The 21,611-nt window shown below is 46.3% G+C and overlaps 1 protein-coding gene across 4 annotated transcripts in view; it reads right to left on the minus strand.

Moving 5' to 3' along the window:
* HNF4A (hepatocyte nuclear factor 4 alpha) overlaps positions 1 to 21,148 on the minus strand; it is a gene marked incomplete at both ends in the record, with an annotated part of 52,530 nt that extends 31,382 nt beyond the window's left edge. For 2 of the 4 annotated variants that reach the window (XM_084248307.1, XM_084248305.1), the window contains one exon: positions 21,100 to 21,148. In XM_084248307.1, the coding sequence (XP_084104433.1) occupies positions 21,100 to 21,148 (49 nt within the window). Of the gene's footprint in view, positions 1 to 1,184; positions 1,225 to 21,099 lie in introns of those variants that run through there. The other 2 variants (XM_084248308.1, XM_084248306.1) reach the window with 1 other exon arrangement.
* Between the last annotated feature and the right edge of the window lie 463 nt (positions 21,149 to 21,611).

Below are 21,611 nucleotides of genomic sequence, written 5' to 3' on the forward strand. Positions count from 1 at the left end.
GAATCAATACTACATTCCTGTGGTGCCAAAATCAAAACCACGTGACAGGTGCCCTGCGCATGGGGACGTCTTGCTTCCCTCCTGCCTCCTGTCCACTTCGCCCCTCTTCACCACACAAACCACTTCTCAGTGTCTTCCAAGGCTTTTTCACACAGAAAAGGCAGCATACGGGATTATGCCTCGTCGCCCCCACCTCGCAAGCTGTTCTTGCTCCTTGCTTGGTTCATTTAATAGCACGGTCTGGAGGTCTTTCCACCCCAGGTGAGAGCCAGTGTTGAGGAAGGATCACTGTCCCCTCCCCAGCAAGAAGACTGAGGCTCAGAGCTGAGTCAGTGGCGTCTGAGCTTTCTCAATGCAGCTCCTGAGCCAGGTGTGCCCTGCCTGGCATGGCTCCCCCGACACCTGTCCCCTCGAGCTTTGGATCCTGGCCCTATCTCTCCAGTGCGGGCCTGGCAGGGCGTGATGTGGGCGCAGGTGGTCAGGGCCCCCACTGAGTCTGGGCCCCAAAGTCACAGAGGAGGCTGAAGTGTGGGACAAAAATGTTCAAAATCACTCAGACGATGACCCAGGGAGAAGGCGTCCCCGGTTGGGACAGTGAGGACCTGGTAACTGTGCTCTCCAGCCTGCCAGGAGCTCTCTGCCAGCTTCGGGCTGTGTGGGTGGCAGGGGAAGGTGGGAGGAAGAGGACAGGCAGAGAGGGGAGGGGAGCATGGTGGAACAGGCCCAGGGGAGGGGAGACCAATGGGAGACCCCATTCCTGGAGGTCAAGGAGAGTCTGGAATTCAAGGCAGAGGGGATCATGGCATTTTCAACACGTTTCTGCTCAGGTGACCTCTGTATTCTTCACTTGCTTTTTTTGATTCATTTGTTTTGTGCAAGCCACTCTCCCCAGCTCTGTGCCTCAGTTTCCTCAACTGCAGAATCAAGGATATTAGGGGGCTAGTCTTTGGGTAGCTTTGGAGCACCTCTAGAAGGCTGTGATACTCTCCTCACCTTGTAGAGTGAAATTTATATCCTGCTTTGTTCAAAATGGCGTCCTCCCGTCAGGGACCTGGGCCTTCCTGGGCTGGGGGCTGAGGGCATAGGTCTCTCTACTGCTCCAATTCTGGACTTGTAGCCTCAGTTCTGGGTCTCTCTCTAACCACCCCGCCTCCTGCCAGGTGGAGGTGGAGTCAGACCCATACCTGGTGAGTCCTGGGGGAAGCCCTGGCCCAAGTTTGGCATTCTCCTCCTGGTATTCTGGGGTCCCTTTGCATCCTCAAAGAAGCCCTGCGAGGTCTGTGGGCAGAGCAATCTCTTGATACTCACTGGTCACAATGAGATTTCAGGGATACTGGCAGGTGGTCTCCATGGAAACTGCAGACCCGCCCAGGACCCATGCAAGGAATTAGCCCCAGGGCTCAGCTGGGGTTCCTGAAGATGTAGCCCTGACTGAAAGGGAGACACGCCAATGTGGGTCCTGCTCCAGCCCCACAGTGGTCTCTCTGGAGGGCTTGGGCCAAACCACACCCCTTGTGCTATTCAGCTGGGTGGCGCCAAGGTTACGGGGAGAACCCTGTCAGCTCTCTGAGCCTCAGTTTCTTCCAATTGGGGTTACAATCCTTAACCTAGGGGCTTTTCTAGTAGAGTGCAAGTTGCAGAGCTGAGCTGGAAGCTTCGCTTTGCCCACTCAGACTGTAAACCTAACTACTTCTCTGAGCTTCAGCTTCCTCATCTAAACAATGGGCACCAACTGCAGGGCCGATGCTTGGTGACTGGGAGTTTCCATCAAACACCACCCAACTGCCCCTCCAGCCACCTGCAGAAGCCCACGGTCTCTGCCTCGTCTCTGGCCTTTGCACATGGCCGGCTTCTGCCCAGAGCAGATGTTACACCCTGTTATCACCTCCTTATCCTCCAAGTGTCATCCTAATAGTCTTCCTCTGGGCAGTCCTGCTGGTTCTGGCTCCTCCCTTGTGCCCCCACAACCCACGTGATGCTTTACATCATCAGTTTAATCCAAGGATGGTAACGGCTTCCTGTTCTGCCTCCTCCATCGGACTGCGTTCTGTTTACCTTTACATTCCCAGGACCCAGCTGGGGTATAATGTAATGGGTTGGGTGAATAAATGAGTGAATGGAAGAAATCCATCCATCCAACCATTCTACATTTATTAAGCACTTTCCATGTGCCCCATGATAGGTGCTGGACAAGCAGGCACAAAAACTAAGCAAGCTCCCTCCCACCCCAGGATTACAGTTGTAACAGATACAAATAGGAGATGCCCAATCACATTTGAATTTTGGATAAACAAACCCTTATTTAAAGTATTTAAGTATGTACCAAATTTAAAATTTGTTGTTGTTTATTTCAAATTCAAGTGTAACTGGGCATTCTGTCTTATATGTGGCCACCCCCCCCCCCCATCACAGAGTTTACATTTTGGTGGGGAGGTTTGATGGGGAGGGACAGGAAGAAGTCAATAAAAAGAGGTTTTTCAAGTAGTCCCTAAGTGCAGTGAAGACATTACAACAGCCAAAGTGGTAGCACCTAAGGGTGGTAGGGGCATCTGTGGAGAGGGTGACCTGGGAGTTAGGGGCCTTTACTTGCCTGGAACAGTTTTAAGCTCCAATGAAAACTTTACAAAAGTCCTTTGAGGTTCTTAAAGGGCATGGTGAAGGCTGTCATATTTGAGAAAAGAGCTCCAGTTGGGTAGAGGGCTAGCTATGGGGGGTGGAGATGGGGGGGCTACCAAGTCTCACTTGACAGACTCCACAGTTTTGCAATTTGGATCTCAGCCTTCACAAACCTTCCAGAACCCGCAGCCCCACCCCTCGACCAACCAATGTCCTCTACAGGGCTGGGAGCCAGAGGAAGGGCCAAAGGGGATGTGCAGAGAAGCGTGGCCATCCGGGCCAGGGCTGGGAGTCTTGACACCAACCCCACTTCCACCCCCAGCCCCACCTCCAACCCTGCCCTGTGGTTGCCCTAAGGCACAAGACTGAACTAGCACAGGGCACAGCCGGAGGACATCTGGGAGGAGGTGTCTCCAGGCTAGCAGCAGGGCCCTGTTTTGCGCGTCCAGGGCTCCTCCTAGTGACCGATGCGGGAACTGGCGTTCAGAAAACTTAAATAACCTCATGGTTTCACCAATCACAGAGGAGGTTGTATTACAGATCTCCCAATCACAGACCCAGACAGACCATGTCTCTCCAAACCCCTCGGCACCACCACCAATCACAACAGGCTGGGTTTAGTTTTTCAGGCCAGCTGACTTCTATGCAACCACGCACCAACGCTGGGTCACTGCTCCAATCAGAATGCAAGATTTTAAAGCCTCCCCCAGGCCGGTACTGCTGCCATCCCATCACCTTCGAAAGGTGTTCCAAGCACTGAATCCAAGATCACCCCTAGCCCCTCCGAGAAGTGTGGGTGGTAGGAGAGCCAGACCCTGAGAAGAGAAGTGAAGAGGTTTGCAGACCTGGAGAGGTCAGTGGCCATGGCTGGCTGTAGGGGAGATGGAGCTTACACTTTGAGATACTGTTGGGCAAGTTCTAGATATTCCGATGAGTTGGGAGAGATGAAGGACACAAAAATAGTGAGTATCAGGATTTTGACATGAATAACTGGGATGGGGTGGGGTGATGGAATATGACTATTGACATACGGTTGTTGTTTTTAAGACTGAGGAAGGGGAAACGAATGGCCTTCACAAAGCTAGTAGTGAAATCCAATGTAGGTGTTCACTTTTGGTCTAATTGCAAAGGTCATACTTTTCACCATTGCCCCAGACCCACACGTTAATTTTTATAATGGAGGGACAGTGGGGTGGGGGGAGAATCAATGATATTATTATATGATACTAACTTTTTAGATATATAAATGCCCCTGGCTGCAAACATGGGCTTCCACATAGATCCAGCACAAAACCTGTGACCTTCCTCAAAGGTGCCCGTTCACTGAGCCACTGTGTTAAACCACTGAGCTTGTAGGGCATTTTTTTTTTTTGTCACTGCAGCACAGCTTCACTTAATCTGTCTTTCCAAAGCTTCACTGGTTTTCCTGACTTTGTCATATCTGAAAACTTTCTGTTATTAGTTAACACATCAATCACTTATTTTGACTTAGATTTATTTTAGAAGTAGTTACTTCTCATTGTTTAAGGAGAAGTAATGAGATCATAAATAGAATGAGATGATCCATTATATTATATACTGGCTTAATATTGCTGTTTTTTGAAGCGTCTGGACTCTTGGTCTATTCTCTCTTTGTATAAATGTGTGTCAATTGCTCTTGGATCCCCAAAAGCAGTCTGAGATTGTCTGGTGTTTGGTTAAAAGATAAATCAGGGCCTTCCCTGGTGGTGTAGCGGTTGAGTGCTAGGCTGAGAGGCTGCCTGCAGCCTCAATCCCCAGCCGCCGGCGAGGGTCCCACATGGCTCGCAGACCTCTCCTGCCACGCCCGCTGCTCCCCTCAGCAGTGTATTTCGTCAGTCTGCCTTTTCTGCTCCCCGCTCTGGCTCTGGTGAATTCTCTCATCCTTCGGCGCTTCTGACTGTACCCAGTGCTTGTATAAATAAATAAATAAATAAATAAATAAATAAATAAATAAATCTTTTTTTTTAAAAAAAAGATAAATCAGCAGAACAGCTTAAATGAAGAGCACTCAGGTGACGTGACAAAGTGCTAGAGGTTTTACTTGGTGGCAGCTCCCTAACCTGGCAAACCTCTAACCTGGTCTCATGTGCCATTAGCAAGGGTGTAGTGCTCAGGGCTAAAGAGCTAAAAGTCCTCTATATTCTTCCTTTAGAGATCATGCAGGTGATACCCCAAGCAAAAACAACAAAAGGTAAAATAAATAGTGGGAGGACATCAAGCTAAAAAGCTTCTGCCCAGCAAAGGAAATCAACAACAAAAGGAAAGTTCAGCTTATGGAAAACATATGCAAGTCATGTATCTGATAAGGAGTAGCTGTCCAAAATACACCGAGAACTCCTGAACCATAAGGTGCAATAGGATGTGAAAACCATGCCCTTGGAAGAATCAAGAAAAACAGGAAGGAGGTTGGGCTGGTGCTGGGGAAGATGAGGGGTATACTGCAGACTGGTCAGGGCCGCCCCCTTTGAAGAATAAGTGGAATCACTTACATGTTTTGACCTGGTGAAAAATTATAAGCTCTTTAAGTCTTATTTGCTTCATCTGCAAAATAAGAATCAACTGTAGGATCTTTTCATATACTGTTTTGTGGAGTAAATGTGATAAGGCTTATAAACCTGGAGTGTAGTGGTATTATTTTACTGAATGGAGAGCACTTTTCTTTGGAAAAGAGTGATTACCTATTCTTATAGCCCCAGAGGACAAACCAGGATGAACAGAAGAATCCCACAGGGAAGAAAGTTTGCACTCAACATGAAGGTGCTATTTCTACTGAATGCAATGGTTTTATCAGGAGAAAAGCTACTTTATTTAGTGATGAGCATCTGTCGCTGGAAGTGTCAAGTCCAAATTAAATATCAGGGGGGACGGTAAGAAGATTCCAGCAATGGATCAGAGGTTGAATCACCCAGGTGTAAAAGTCTTAAATAAGATGTGATCAAAACCAAAGTCATATTGTGAAAATTGGATAGACACATGCAAAAAATGAAGATGGACTCATAGCTTTACACCCTCTACAAGAATCAACACAAAATGGATTAAAGAGTTAAGCATAAGAGATAAAATGTATATGAATACATAGGGGGGAATACTCATGACATTGGATTTGCAATGATTTCTTGGGTACAACACCAAAAACAGAGGCAACAAAAGAAAAAATGGACAAAATGGACTACGTTGAAATATCAACCTTTTATGCACCAAAGGATGCCATCAATAGAATGAAAAGACAAGGATGGAAGAAAATATTTGCCAACTGTATATTGATAAGGGATGAGTAGCCAGAATATCTAAAGAACTTCAGCAGTGCAACAACAAAATAACCCAGTTTTAAAATGTGCAAAGGCTTGAACAGACATTTCTCCAAACGAATCTACAGTGACAAAGAAGGACATGAGAAGATGCCAGTGTCAGTCGTGCACCAGGAACTGCAGAACGTGTGAGCTTTCGTGGCATTAGATGCTTTTCAAGACACTTCGATGAACTGATAGGGGCACATTGGTGCCCACTCTTACAGTGTCCAGGGCACTGTCATGTGTTAAGGGATGTGAGAACTTCTCCAATAGTGAAACTTGCACCACTTTCTTTAATTCAGCATCTTTCAAACATCTGACAGCAGAATCCGCGTGTGAGAGGACTTGCTGTGGGAAGGGCTGACCTAGAGAAGGTCAAGGTCCCTCCAGTTCTCATTGTCCACCATTCCAGCTCTGGCTTGGCCACTAACTGGCTGTATGACTTTGGCTAAGTCTCTTGTCCTCTTGGGGCCTCAGTTTATTAAGATATTAAATGCAAGCATGAAATTTCGACTCTCAGATCTCTTCCTGTTTCCAGCTCTAAACACCCCCCTCCCCATTGAAGCCACTTAATTTTATTCTTCCTCTCTCAATTAACTTTTTGTTATTTAACGAAAGCAGGTTCCTGGTAGAAGAATTTTTAAGATGTACAGAAGCAAAATAAAAAAAGGATTACATTTATTCCACGTGCCACTTTGAACACTTTTTCAAAAGGGATGAGGATAGTTAGCATTTGTGAGGTTGTGTGCTGGGAGAGGTCTATTCTTTAGCTCATTTTACAGAAGAGACTGAGGGTCAGCGAGATAAAGTCACCTGATCTCAGACTCTCAACCTGACTTTTCCTGACTCTGCAACCCCAGTTCTCAGTCACTACTATATAAAGCCTCTATAGCAAGGGGAGGCTGCCAAGATTCCTTTTCCTTCTGGCACCCTAAATCCATCAGAATTTGGTCCTCCCTAAGCCCTCCTCCCCCAGAGGAGCTATGGACATTATCTCCTCCAGAAACAAAGTTAGCTCAGCCCCTTCACTGCAGACAGTCCTGTGTCCTTCCCCAAACTCTGTCCATCTTATCTCTAGAAAAACTGTTACTTGTCTTGGAGAAGGGGGAAAAAATAAGGCTGTCCCCATCCCAGCTCCACCCCCCCTCAATCACTGGATTTGGGATAAATGTCACAGGCTAGAGGTAGAAGAATGGATGTGGAATTAAGTTTCAAATTGACTATTGTTGTATGTGAATGTCTGATAAAGCAAACACAATGGCTGCCAGATGGGGGATGGGAGATGAGATTTTCCAAGTAGAGAATTTCAGAAAACAGGTCTGGAGTACTGGAGCCTGGGCCTCCTAACAGACAGGCAAGCAACAAGAGTGGACATACTAGAGGTAACTGGGGGTGGGGTGGGGGTTTGGGGGGTGGTGGTTGGAAGACCCAAGCTGGAACACCAGCCCAGGGGGCTTGGCTGGAACTGGCCTATTCAGAAGGGGGGGTGGGGGCAGGGGAAGGGTGAATCAGCAGTGATAGTCACTGCTATTGAAGCCGCGGGGCTAGCACAGCACTGTCCAGCAGAAATATAATGAGAGCTACATTTGTAGTTTTAAATGATTTAGTAGCCAAATTTAAAAGATAGCAAATCTATGAAATAGAGATTGCTCTCACAAGTAATAAACTTCTTCTTGGTTTTAAAAATCAGGGGTCCCATACTCAAGTGCCCCCAATGTCCATGTAGCGGAAGTATATGGAGCAGACAGGATAAAAGCAAATTTCACACTTTCTTGCAAGAAAAACAATTCAGCAAACCTAACGGTTTGTGCTTGTTAATATACCATAAGCAGGGCCTCCCTGATGGTGCAAGGGGTTAAGTCTCTGCACTATGAAGCTATCAGCAGCCACTTCAGCACTGAGTTCAAAGGCCAGGGAGCAACCCACATGGCACAGCAGACCTCTCCTGTCTCCCCGCTGCTCCCCTCGGCAATGTATTTCAGTCAGTCCACCTGTTCTGCTCCCCACTCTGTCTCTGGTGTATCCTCTCACCACCCCCCCACCCAACCTCTGGCCTACACCCCAGCTCTTGTATGCATAAAAAAAAAAAAATATATATATATATATATATATAACATAAGCATAAAGTCTCTTAAGAATGGTGGGGACTGTGGCAAATTAAAGAAAGCACACCCAGTTTAAATTAGTTCCATGGGTGTTTGTCTCATGGGTATGGAGCATCAGTGTGGTTAGAGCTTCAATTTTTGAAAAGAATCAAGAAGTTGGGATTTTTAAAGATTAGCAGTCAATTTGGATTTTATGACAGCAACTGGGGACTAGATCTCAACCTCTGATCTCCTTTAAACCCTTGGCTGTGTTCTACAGAAGGGGAAACTGAGGTTCAGAGCTGTTAAATATTGCCCCAGGTCACAGCAAAGACAACTGGCTGTCCAGGCTCCCAGTCCAGGTCATTTCTTCTATTTGCACTAATAGCCAGCACTGATCTTTCGTTATTTTTACTGAGAATTATGTAGGTGCCAGGAACTGGGCTGGACATGTTGTAACGATTTTTCTAGAGCCAGGAAACCAAGGCTTACCCAGGTGGAGAGAATCACCCAAAATCACACTGTGGAGCTTGAACCTGAGTCTGTGTTTAATTACAAGACTCCAGATGCTTCCTTTGGCCACACTCTTTCCACCTCCTGGTGCTGAAGAAACTCAGAGGGGTCTGGGTTCATATCCTGGAGCTATCCTGAAAAGCTGTGGGCAGCGGGGTGAGCAATATTCACAGTTGCTTAGACCACCAGGGAGCATCTGTTTCATTCCTGTGTAGTAGCTGCTGGGGAGATTTTGTTTGAAGAAAGAATCCACTGCCTTTCTTTTAGTTGTCAAGTTCTGCTCATGGTTCCTTGATTTCCAGGTGAGCAAACTGAAGCGCAGAGTTGGTAAGAGACTCTGCAAGTCACCACAAGAGCCGAGATCAGAATCTGATTCTCCTTGTTCCCAGTGCTGAGTCTGAGAGCACCCCCTGGAGGCCAGGCGCTGGCTGGAAACTGCCCATGGGGTGTGCTAGGACCTTCCTCCAGCTCCTGGGGCTCTATCCAGGGCCAAGCCAACTGCTCTTGGTGTCTCACCACCTTCTCCACCCTTCCTTTTGCCTATTTGGATAACTTGTTGACCCATTCCTTCTCAAGCTCTCTCTGATGTGTGGCTGCCTTGACTGCTTGGCCCAGGGAATCCTGGGGCCTTGGCAGTGTGCTGGCCCAGGCTTGGCTAGTCTCATGGCAGACGGTTGTCAAACAGTGACTGTCTGGGCAGAGGGAGACCTATTTACCCAGGGCTGGGCTCCCTCAGAAGATTCAGCTTTGTCCCCACACCACTGGCCCATCCAGGGGCTCAGTATACTGACTCAGCTGTCCCCATCTGCATTTGCTCATTCTGCAAGTATTTATGGAGCACCTACTGTGTGCCAAGTACTGTCTACATGCTGAGGATATACAGGCAACATGGTGGCAAGATTCCCTGCTCTGCAGGAACTTACAAAGCAGTGGAGGAGACAGATGATTAACAGGTCTATAAATGCACAATTCCAGAGACTGATAGTGAAGGCCAGAGGTGCCGTCTTAGACTTGAGTCAAGAAAGGTCACTATGGCCTTGTCTTGTTCTCAGTAAGAATAGTGAACAATCAATGTTGGTTATTAGTTATGAGAAGAGATGAGGAAGAGGTGTTTCTGGCAGTGGATATAGCAAGTGAAAAGGTCCTGGGGCAGGAATCTGCTTGCCAAGATTGAAAGCTAATAAAAAGTGTGGCTAAAGTAGAATGAGCAAAAGGGAGGCAGACAAGATTGGTCATCAGCAGGGCGACAAGAGTCAGGGAAAAGAACTTAGGTTTTTTATTCAGTGACACAAAGCTATGTAAAAGTGTTCATGTGGAGGGCCTCCCAGGTGGTGCAAGGGGTTAAGCACCGCTCTATGAGGAAATCCACAGCCTCTGCAGCACAAGTTCAATCTGGGGTGGCCAGGGAGATATCCACATGGCGCAGCAGACCTCTCCTGTCTTGCCCGCTGCTGCCCTCAGCAGTGTATTTCAGTCTGCCTGTTCTGTTCCCCACTCTGTCTCTGGTGAATCCTCTCACCCCCCACGTCTCTGGCCTGTACCCCAGCTCTTGTATTCATAAATAAATAAATCTTTTTTAAAAAGTATCCATGTGGAATTTAATTTATTTTTTTAAAGCTTTAAAACACCAGGGAGGCCCTCATGTGGAATTTTAAAAATTATCTTGAACTATTCCATCATAACTCTGCTTTTCCCCTCCATGGTATTCTGTTATAAATAGTGTTCAAGTATCCCCTTTTCATTTTTAATTAAAAAACTTTAATAATCAGAACTGTATAGGTACAAATGTAAAGTTGAAAAAAACCAAATACTTCTACAAAGCTTATAAGAAATAGCAGTAGTTGCTTCCCCATTCTTTCCTAAACCTGATTCCTACCACCCAGAGGCAACCCACCAACTGTCTTGTCTCCCCTACTGCTCCCCCATCCACTGTGTTTTTCTTTGTATTTCTAAATATGATTACGCTGGGATTGCTTGATGTTTCAGTCCTGGATGTGATGTGTTAACTTCCCAATTTGGAGAGAAGTTAGTATTTGTTGTTTTATTTGCATAACTTCACATCTATTTTTACTATTATTCACAGCTCTCTCTGCACGTGAACCCAGGCCTCTCGTGCATCATCTCAATTCACCTTCACAATAACACCATAAGGTAGGTATGGTTCAGCGTAACAATGATACTAGCACTTTACATCCAGTGACACTGTTGGCAGTTCACACAAGATTCTTGCACCAACCCCCCTGATCTGCAGAGCATTCCTGAGACATAAAGCAGAGCGGGCATTATCAACCCCATTTTCAGAGGACTTAGAGCTCAGGGTGGTACAGAAAACCCCACCCATCACAGTGGGGTGGGGTAGTTAAAATAAAACCCATCCATCAGCCAAGATAGAAGGAGCCAGGGTCCAGGTGTGAACAAAAGAAATTCTTCCATCTTAGCTTTTGGGCTGTTTTGTTACATCAGCTGGGTTTGAATTCTAGCTCTGTCTCTCGCAGGCTGTGTGGTTTTAGGTAAGTTATTTAACCTCTCTGAGCTTTTGTTATCTCTTCTGAGAAATGGGTATGATGACAGTGCCCACCTCATTAGACAGTTGCGAGGATTTGAAGAGTTGGTTTTGATTTTTAGAACTATACCTGACCCGGGTATTGTGGCACAAGGGGTTAAGTCTCAGTATTATGAAGCTATCTGCAGCCGCTGTAGCATGAGTTCGGTCCCCGGCCAGGGAGCTACCCATATGGTGCAGCAGACCTTTCCTGTCTCCCCGCTGCTCCCTTCAGCAGTGTATTTCAGTCAGTTTGTCTGTTCTGCTCCCCACTCCGTCTCTGGTGAATCTTCTCACCACCCACCCCCTGCTCCCCTCACCTCTGGCCTATACCCCAGTTCTTGTATGTAGAAATAAATCTTAAAAAAAAAAAAAAAAGCAACACCTGGCCCACAAAAGGTAATATGTAAGAATAAGCCAGGTCTAGGACAAACCAGGACGCAGATCTGGGCTTTCAGACCCCAAGTTTAGTGTCTGGTCCCCAAACTGTAGACATTTGGGGCCTCCCCAGTGGTGCAGCGGTTGAGCTCTGGGTTGCGAAGCTGCCCGCAGCCTCTGCAGCGCCAGTTCGATCCCCGGGTGCTCCCCGGCCACCGGAGGAGGGTCCCACATGGCGCACAGACCTCTCCTGCCGCCCGCTGCTCCCCTCAGCAGTGTACCTCGGTCCTTCTGCCTGCTCTGCTCCCCGCTCTGGCTCTGGTGAATTCTCTCACCCTCCCGCGCTTCTGACTGAACCCAGTGCTTGAATAAACAAACAAATAAATAAATAAATAAACAAACAAACAAACAAACAAACAAACTGTAGACATTTGTATTCCTCTTTGCTTTTTACCTTATCTGCCTATTACCTGTTCTTTGTTTTCCTGTAATTATTTACTTGTTATTTTTGTTCCCCTCAAAGACTAACTTTAATTTCAAAAAGGATGTTTTATGCTAGTTATAAATTTTTCTAACTCAGTAAAATATATTCAGTAATACTTAGAAGTGTTTGTGCTCTGCCTAAAATTGGCCCCTGGACCCTGTGGGTATCTTGAAGGAAAAGTATGCTATTTTAGGTCAGTTGGGAACATTCTGTCCAGTGGTTTTTAAACCCTTTTAACCATGACCCTCAGTAAAAAATACATTTTACATCGCCTGCTTTATATACAGTAGCAATAATGGGTGGTAGTCAAAACAGATTCTGGAGCCCAAATTCACGTGGGAACTTCGGCCTCACCTCTTAACACCCACGTCACTTTTGCTCATGACTCATCCTCCCGGTGCCTCCGTTTCTCATCTATAAAATGGGAATGATGATAATAGGGTGCTGTGAAGAGGAGGAGTTCAACATGTGTGAAGCTCTACCAAGTGCTCTATTATATACATCCAAAATACATATAATAAGGGCCTCCCTAGTGGTGCAAGGGGTCTTAACCTTGCACAGCACTATGAAGCTATCCACAGCCACTGCAGCACGAGTTCGATCCCCAGCCAGGGAGCTACCCACATGGCACAGCAGACCTCTCCTGTCTCACCTGTTGCTCCCCTCAGCAGTGTATTTCAGTAGATCTGCCTGTTCTGTTCCCCACTCTGTCTCTGGTGAGTCCTCTCACCTCCCATACCTCTGGCCTGTACCCCAGTTCTTGTATGCATAAAGAAATCCTTAAAAAAATACATATAATAAGTGAAACCAAAATTTCACACCCACAAAAGCCACTTTTACCCCAGAAGATGTGTGGTTTATTTGTCTTCATTTAAAAAAATGTGCTCATCCTTGTGAAGTTTCATCAGTCTGTGATTTATGATTCATGCTCTTTTCTGTATGAATTTACACTTCACTGAAAATAGGTTTAAATAATACATGTCTGTCCAAAGAAAAGTCTAGAGGTAAAAGCAAGAGAAACTAGTTGATAATGTGAATAGCAAATGTGCTGAGATGATTTTGTCCCTCAGAGTGAGGCGACCTGAACAGATCCAGGTCGCCTTGGCCATGCTGTTCCATATGGGACATGCTGATCCATCATGCCTATAAAGACTGTTGAGTTGTATTTTAGGAATACTATATCTGCTTAAAATCAAAAACATATACTTCACACGCTTTAAAAAATGTATTCAATATATTAAAGCGAGAGTCAGCAAATCTCTGTGAAGTCTGGTCCATGGCCTGTGTTTGTAAATAAAGTTTTATTGGAACACGGCCAACACATCACCATTAAGTTATTGTCTGTGGCAGCTTTCATGCTACAACAGCAGAAAAGAGCAGAGACAAAGATCCCATCTGAACTGAAAAGTCTAAAATATTTATTCTCTGGCCTTTTCTAGAAAAGGTCTCCCAACTCGTGTTAAATTTACAATTCAAAACCCTTAAATTTAAATGAAAGGTTATTCTATTTATACCTTATTTTATACTATTTACTTATAAATCTAACAAATGTTGACAACTACATTTTCCCTGGAAAAATTTCAAAGCTACTGAAGTTTGAAAGGATAGTGCAGTGAGGATAGATGTTTCCTTCCCTAAATTCACCAGCTGGTGCCATTCTGTCCCGTTTATTTTATTGCTCTCCATGTGTCTCTCAACACACATTTTTATTCAAGTATTTGATGTAAGGATTATATATTCATAACACGTGCCCAGCTAGCTCTATCGGCAGAGTATGAGACTCTTCCACAGTTGACCAGTATGTTTGTGGGGCACATAGCTGAGGTGGTCAACCATGTACCAATAAATCCAGCCCACCCCCCTTTTCCATAGGTCAGAGCAGCTCCTGGAAAATAGCTGTCCTGCCAGGGTCCACATATCCCAGATGCCTCTGTGCTTGGCCCAGACCATGTGACTGTTCTCACCAATGGAATGTGAGTAGAGGTGATCAGTGTCGCTCTGGGCCAGGGCCATGCTGCAGCCCCTGATGACTATGATGGAGGCAAACAAACTTCTGACATACCTTTTGGGTTGCTTGTTCCGTCAACCAGTCCCATCAGCCAATACCTGCATGACCCATTTACGGGTAGAATTATACTTGGGACACATTAGTCTTGTCCTCTGCTTCTCCAAACATTTTGAACCATGGACTTCTTTCATTAAATGTTTCACTCAAGTGCCAAAATGGAGCTTGTCTGGTTGGACCCGAGGTTGTGGGGTGGGGGGAGTCTGGGAGCTCTGCCATGCATTGATCTCCTCCTAGTAGTTTCAGAGAGAACCAAGGTTCCTAAGCATGTTCCCTGACTCCTAGGGCTTCAGGACTGAGCGTGTCACTGTCTCTATCTCTCAGAAGAGGAGGCAGAAATTCAGCAAAGAAGGATTTGAGTGAGACCAACAGCCCCCAGGGCCAGAGCCATCCCCCAGGTCAGTGGCCAAGGCAGGCTCTGCACTCCTTTCCCTGCCTCCCATTTGCTCCAACAGGCCCAAACACATGAACCAGTCCCACCCCCTGCCCCACAACAGGCCCCAGGCATCAGAAGGCTTGGGAAGTCTTGGCATGAAGTTTGGTCCTGACTCTCTTGCTATGCAGTTGCATTCTGAATCAGTTATGTATCCCTTGCTCATTTGTTTTTTCCACAACAAAAAAAAAAATGCCCAGCATGTAGCTAACCACCAGTCCCTTTCACATAGTAGGTGCACAGGTATATACATAGCACTTCCTATGTGCCAAATACTCAATATTGTACAGAGATTAACCTGCCCTCACTCTCTCACCCCATCACACAGATGCTATCATTACCACACCATTTGACAGAGAAACTGAGGCACAGAAAATGAGGTACTTTGCCTTAAGCCACACACCATTTGGATATGGGCAATCTGTCTTCGGAGTTTGAACTGCTAACCAGTGCTGTTATACACCTCCGCTGATACTAGTTGAGGGGGGAGGGTAGCAAGTGTAGCTAAAAAATGAAGGTTTGCTCTCAGCTGGATTTTAATCACTCATTCACTGTGTGATGCAGGGAAACTTTCTTAACAACTCTGAATCTCTGTTTCTCTGTTTGTAAAACATAGATTATATTTTTCCATCTAGATGGATTATCGCACAGATTAAAAGGAAGAGGGCCTATAAAGAGCCCAGCATCCTGCATAGAAGGGATTTGAGTGGAGACAAATTTCTTTCCTCTTACAGGCCCTTAAACTAGAGGCATGTGAATTAGAAAGAAAAAGAAAAGTGGAAGGCGTGGCTCCTGCACTTAAACATCCCATAATCTTTTTAGGAACAAGATAAATCATTCATGAAATAATCAGAAAAGTCCCAAGATGCTTTCAATAAAGGATGGAATTAATTGCAGTCAAATGTAAGTAAAACAGTACAACTTGGCAGGCTCTCACCAGGGCCTTTGCCTTGCTAACCCCGCCCCTCTCCTCTCCTGGCTGACTCCTGCCAAATCTCCAGGCTCCAGCTTAGACACCAGCCCAGTCCTCCAGGTCAAGAGGCTCCTGACCCCTCCCTGCATCCTCAGTCCCTTCCCCTCCTCCTAAACCCCATCCATCCACACCATGGCACAGTCTGTCTGCCCTGCCAGATTAAGTGCTCGCCAAGATCTGAAGCCAAGCTGTATTTTCCTACCTTCCTGCTGTGCCTCCTGAAAGTATCTTAAGATCCCAGGAATCATTTGTTGGTGAAATTGTTGTAGAGCAACCCCGATACAAAATGGGGTGCCTGACTGTGGGTCCTCACCCGCACGCTTAAAAGGACTTATCAATGCTCTACTGCAGGCACACGTGAAAGGTTAATAAAAGGTTTATTTACAAGGGAAGGGAAATGAGGAAATGTACAGCTCAGGGAGAAAAGTGGGAGACAAAGTTTTAAATGAGTCCTACCCGATCCGCCGATCAGGAATCCCAAAATGGCGCTCTGAGAGCTGGCCGCCAGCCAGGAGCCGTGAAGCCAGGAGGCGAGCGATTGCGAGCCAGAGAGAGCCCAAGGCCCACGTGTTTGGTTTTTTATATCCAACCTGGCTGCCCAACTCCACCCTCAGGTCCCAGTCACCCTCCCTTGGTGGTGATGGGATTTGTCTTTCCCAGAGTCTTGATGGCTTTAAAATGAACAAGCAAACAATGAACTAATGAATGCAGAGTCCATCAGGTAGCAATAAGAGGCACTCTGGTGTCCATGTCCTCTATAATGTGACAAAACAAGGCCATGGTTTCCCTACTCCCACTCACCGAGATAGCCAAAGTCACTTAAGGAACTTAATTAAAATATTTAGAGATTCTTGGCGCTCACCCTAGGGGATTCTGATTCACCAATGCAGAATGGAGCCCCCAGATAAATCAGTTATTATGTTTCCCATGTGCAGCCAGTTTTGTGAATCAGAGGGACTGAGACCAAATTGCAGTGGGACGGGAAGATGATTTGCAGAGGGGAGAAAGAGGAAAGGTGGCGTGACTAAACTTTGGGAGTGAAGGATGAGAAGAGCCATGTTTGATATCTGATAGTCTCATAGCCAGCCAGCGTCTGGGCCCAGCTTTGGGCCTTTAACCCTTCAGGGAAATAGAGCCCTATAGGAAATAGTTTAGGAAACATTTCCTCCTCCATCTGTTCATGGAATCGTCCTAACAACCAAGTTTCATTTGATGAACAAAGAAATTGAGGCTCGAAGAGCTGAAGCAAAGTGCTCATCCTAGCACAGACATAAGTAGGAGAGTCAGTTAACCAACTGCCTCTGAAAGTAGCCTCTTATCTGGCTTGAGGCTGATGCCGTTGGTCAAAGGAACTAGGAAGAGTCAAACTCATCTGGCACTTAGAGACTGCTGAAGGAGGATTGTTGACTCACACCAGATCTACCCCGTCTTCTCGCTTGTCCTGTCCTGAGCACTTGTGGGTGCTGCTTGTCCTGTCCTGAGCACTTGTGGGTCCAGCACATCTCATCCATCTATCCATCCATCCATCCATCCATCCATCCATCCATCCATCCATCCATCCACCTTTCCATCTGTCCACCTACCAATCATCTCATTCATGCATGAATCCACCTACCCATATATCCAGTTCCTTATCCATCTACTTATCTCTCTCATCATTCCTACCTAACTATTTATCCATCCATCATCCACCACACACACTCATCTACCCATCATATCTACTCATTAATCCATCCATCCATCTGCCTATCCCCCATCTTCCCAGTGACTCATTCATCTTTTGTCCCATCTTCCCACCCACCCATCCATCCATCCACGCTCCCATCCATCCACAAATCCATCACTTCTATTCATCAAACCATCCACCTATCCACCCATTCAGACATCTGTTAATCTATCCATCCTCCCATTCATTTATTCATTAAATAAAACCTCTATCAAAGTCTACAGGCCAGGCCCTGGGATAGCCTGCAGTATAACAAGAAGAATAAGACAAACATAAACTCCTTCAAGTAGATTTGAAGTGCTTATAAAAGTGACAAATCCCAAAAGGGCCAAAATAAACAAAAACAAGCAGGTGATGAGAACAACATGGTGGTAACCAGAGGGGAAGTGGGTAGGGGGGGCAATTGTATGGTGGTAGATGGAAAATAGTTTGGGTAAAGAATATAATGTAGCCCGTACAGATGTCAAACTATAATGCTGTATATCTGAAATCTATATGATGCTATAAACTATTTTCTCTTCAATACAGATTTAAAATAAATAAATAATAGATGGGAAGCTGGTTGAAAGAAAAACTAGGGTTGGAAAATAAAGCCAGGAGTCAGGTACGCACACGGATATGCACATCTTACCCTCACAGTTACTAAGAGAAGCCCCAGATTTTGTGCTGAGCTAGATCCTACCATCCAAAGCAGATGCTATAGCAGGAACATGACATCATCCTCACCTGTGGCCAACACTATCCAGTGGCTATGGCTGCTTCCTTCTGGAAACGTCTGGAGACTTTATGGGTTGACACAACAGGTAGAGAGAGATGCCTGGCATTTAGTGAATTAAAGTCAGAGACTGCTCACCATCCAACAAAGCCCAGGACAGCCCTCATGGTTAAATCACCCAAGTTCAAATGGCAGCCAAAATGAAAGAACCCTCGTTTTGTCTGGAGCTGCAGAGTGCCAGGCACTAAGAAAAGAACATCACTGGTCTAAGCCAGTCTTAGCTTTCTTGTTCCTTTCCACTAGAAAAGGAATTTCCCAGATTTCCTAGAAGCAGGGAAAGCTGCTGGGAAATTTCTGATTTTTGATAAAGGAAACAAGTGCTTTGAGCAAAATCCCTTCCAGTTTCAGACACTTAAGTGCAGATGTCAAGTTTGGTGCCTTGACTGTCACTTTGGGCCTATAATAAGACAATCAAGAACCAAAACCGACACAATGAGGATGACAGAGGAAGGAAGAGAAGAGGGTGGACTTGGCTAACATGGCTGACCATTGTCATAGAACTGTTTCAGCCAACAGACGCTCATCGAGTTTATAGTCTGGTGGGGGCATCAGACACAACATACGCCAACTATTTGATCAGGGTATTGATGAGAACTTCAAAGCAGAATCCAGAATTAATGAATAGATATGATGAGTAGATGAGTATGTATAATGATTGATGGGTGGGAATGATGGAGAGATAATTTGTTGGATGTAAGTGGCTGGGTAAGGAATGGATATATGGGTAGGTAGATGCACGCATGAATGAGGTGATGGGTGAGTGGACAGATGAAAAGATGGATGGATGGATTCAAAGCAGAAACCAGTATGCATGAACACATTGCAAGTCCAGGGAATGGTCAAGTTCATCCAGCATCACCACACCAAAGATCAGCACATTCAAGAGTGTCCTACTGAAGCTAAGGTTTATTATCACCCCTACTAGAGAACCAGGAAAAGGCTTTCCTCCAAGCACTTGTTTCTTTTATCAGAAAGTGCATTTCCCCAGAGCTTCTCCCAGTAGATGTCCTCACTGTAATTTTGCAGTTGAAACCTCAGGCTTGGAGAGAGATATAAGACAGATGCATATGCTAAGCCACATTTATTTGATTTAAGCCACATTTATTTGATCTAAACAATAGGGTCCTTTGCAACCAGTGCTCACTCACTCGCTCTCTCTCTCTCTCCAGGAAAAGCACCACTCTCTCAGGACAGCAGAGTTCTTTTGTCGATGGATGCTATAAAACTGGCCACGAGAGTCCTTTTTCCTCTGCTCAGCCATTGCTGTAGCTTAGCCAAAAAATTCAGCATAGATGGATGGACTGAGTCAAATGATTTTTTTATAATCCTAAGCTTTGATTTTCTCTTCTATCCTTGGAGATGACAACATTATTTATCTGAGACAACTGCTATGAGAATAAAATGAATCGGCCAATAACATTCACCCATCCATCCACCCAACAAATGTCTGGACTTCTGCCATGTGATGACACTGTGAAGGTCTGGGCTGAGGGATGTGAGGACACCCTACAAAGTGGATAGGTTTGGGAGATGGTGAGAGGCTCAGGTTATATTATTATCTTATCCTTTGGGAGGAGTTCCATGGAGCCTTCTGTTTGCCCACAGTCTAGGGTTTGTGACCTGGGGCTGTCCTTCCCCAGAAGCAGACTGTCTGGCACCTTTGGGAGACAATAGTCTTCCTCCTGCCACAGGGTCATCTAAATCTTACAATTGTGTTTTAACCTTGGGTTAAGCACCTAAGGCATGCCCAGCCCTCTAGCTATGCTATCTCCTCTAATGCACAGTCTTCTCTGAGATAGGTCCTGTTTTCTCCAGTCGTGGATGAGGAAATAGATTCAGAGAGGGGAAGTGACTTGCCCAAGGTCACACAGCATTTGCATGGGCTGGGTCCCCAGGTGGTCTTTGGTTCTCCAGCCTCTGCTGTTTCCACTGGATCCACACTTCTGCTTGACGGTGGATCATAGTAAAAAAAGATTGGCTGTAGCAGTCAGGACAGTACATTTACTGAGTCCTGACTAAGCAGGTGACGCAAAGGCTTACCCCCTTCCTCTCCTTTCATTTTCCAAGAAGACCCTAAGCCATCTCCATTCTAGAGAAAATGTAACCAAGGCACAGAAATGTTGAATTTGCCTAAAGAACTAGACCTGAGATCTACTCAATTCCAGAGATCAAACCTGATTTAAATTTATTTATAAAATGCCACACATTTTAAAAATCCACAATGTGTAAAAAAAATAAGTCCAAACCTCTTGGCTCTCCTGCCTCAGAAACAAAACTCCTTATTGGCCTTTGTGTATCCTTCCATGCAAATACAAATACAAATGTATTTGTATTTCTATGCAAATACAAATGTGTCTGTGTGTACATATATACAGATATATCCATTTTGTTATCAGAAGAGCAATATGCTCTCCACAGGCCTTCAGTTTACTTTTTACACTTCAGGTAGTTTGGAGATCCTTCCCTATGTGCACACAGACCTGCGCTGTTCCCCTTCACCAGCGGGACAGCATTCTACCCTAAAGATGCTGTATTTCCCATTCTCTGCTGTGGGGCATTTGAGATACTCCTCCAATATGGGGGCGTCACAAGCAGCAGAGCAGAGCCCTTCCCCAATAGTAGCACGCGCTTCTCTAGCCATGCACGTAGCTTCACATTGATAGCACAAGATTATTCTCATTTTCCAACACACCGCGTTGTGCATGGTTTTATATGGTTTCCCCTTGGTGAATTTTCCAAAACTTATGACCCCCTCAGAGGCACCAGCCAGCACTCCCCGCCTTGGGTCTCTTCCCACCCAGAGACCTAGGTCCAGCAAGGCTCCCCAGGGCCTTCAGTTTGACCCTGCTGCAAAGTGGAGGGGATGCTTCCAGACCCACTCTCTGGGGAATTTCAGAAAAGCCACTGTATGCATCTCCAGGAAATCCGTCTCTCTTGGCAGACAAAATAAGCCAAGCCCCTGCCCTGCGACTCCTGAGGCCTCTTCCAGGATTTGCCACAGCAGACCCGCCATGCCTGGGCTCAGAAACTTAGTGGAACAAGCCGCGTGCCTCCTTGAGGTTCCTGCTGTCATGAAGGAGACCTGACAGGGTCTTCAGTCCCCTTCAGAACACGCGGGGGTACCCCATGGCCTCGCAAACTTGAGCATGGTCCTGTCTTGTCCAGTCCACCCCCAGCCCCCACCGCTGGCCCTACTCACCATAGGGACTTTCCACGGGAGCCCCGAGGGGCGCGTTCACACTGACCATGGCTGAGCCCACCCAGCCGGAGACCCAGGGACATGGAGCTGAGCCCCACACAGGGAGGCAGCAGGAGCCAGTCCACCAGGAAGGCAGTGAGTGTAGCCAGCTGCCACTGCCTGGTTATCTTATTGATTCTTCTAATCACCCGAGGTGGGTGGATATGTTAAAGAGTAACCAGTCACTTAGGGAACCTGTGGCTGGGGACTGTCACTGTTGCCATGGCAACAGCAACCCGGCCAGCCCAGAGGTCCTCTTAGGCCCCAGTCCTGCATTTTGATGTTGGGGGTACCTGGAGCCAGACAAGGGGGACACCAATTGCCCCCCCCAACCCCCACCGCCACCACTTGAGGAAAGCGACGGGCCAGGAGAGGAAGAGGAGGTAAGAGTCCAACTTGGGTTGGGTTTTATGACTCCAAACAATGGGTGTGGCATGAGGTGGGAGGGAAGGGGAGAGGAGGCGGGAGGAGGA

Source organism: Talpa europaea, assembly GCF_964194135.1.
Source record: "Talpa europaea genome assembly, chromosome: 11".
NCBI lineage: Eukaryota > Metazoa > Chordata > Mammalia > Eulipotyphla > Talpidae > Talpa > Talpa europaea.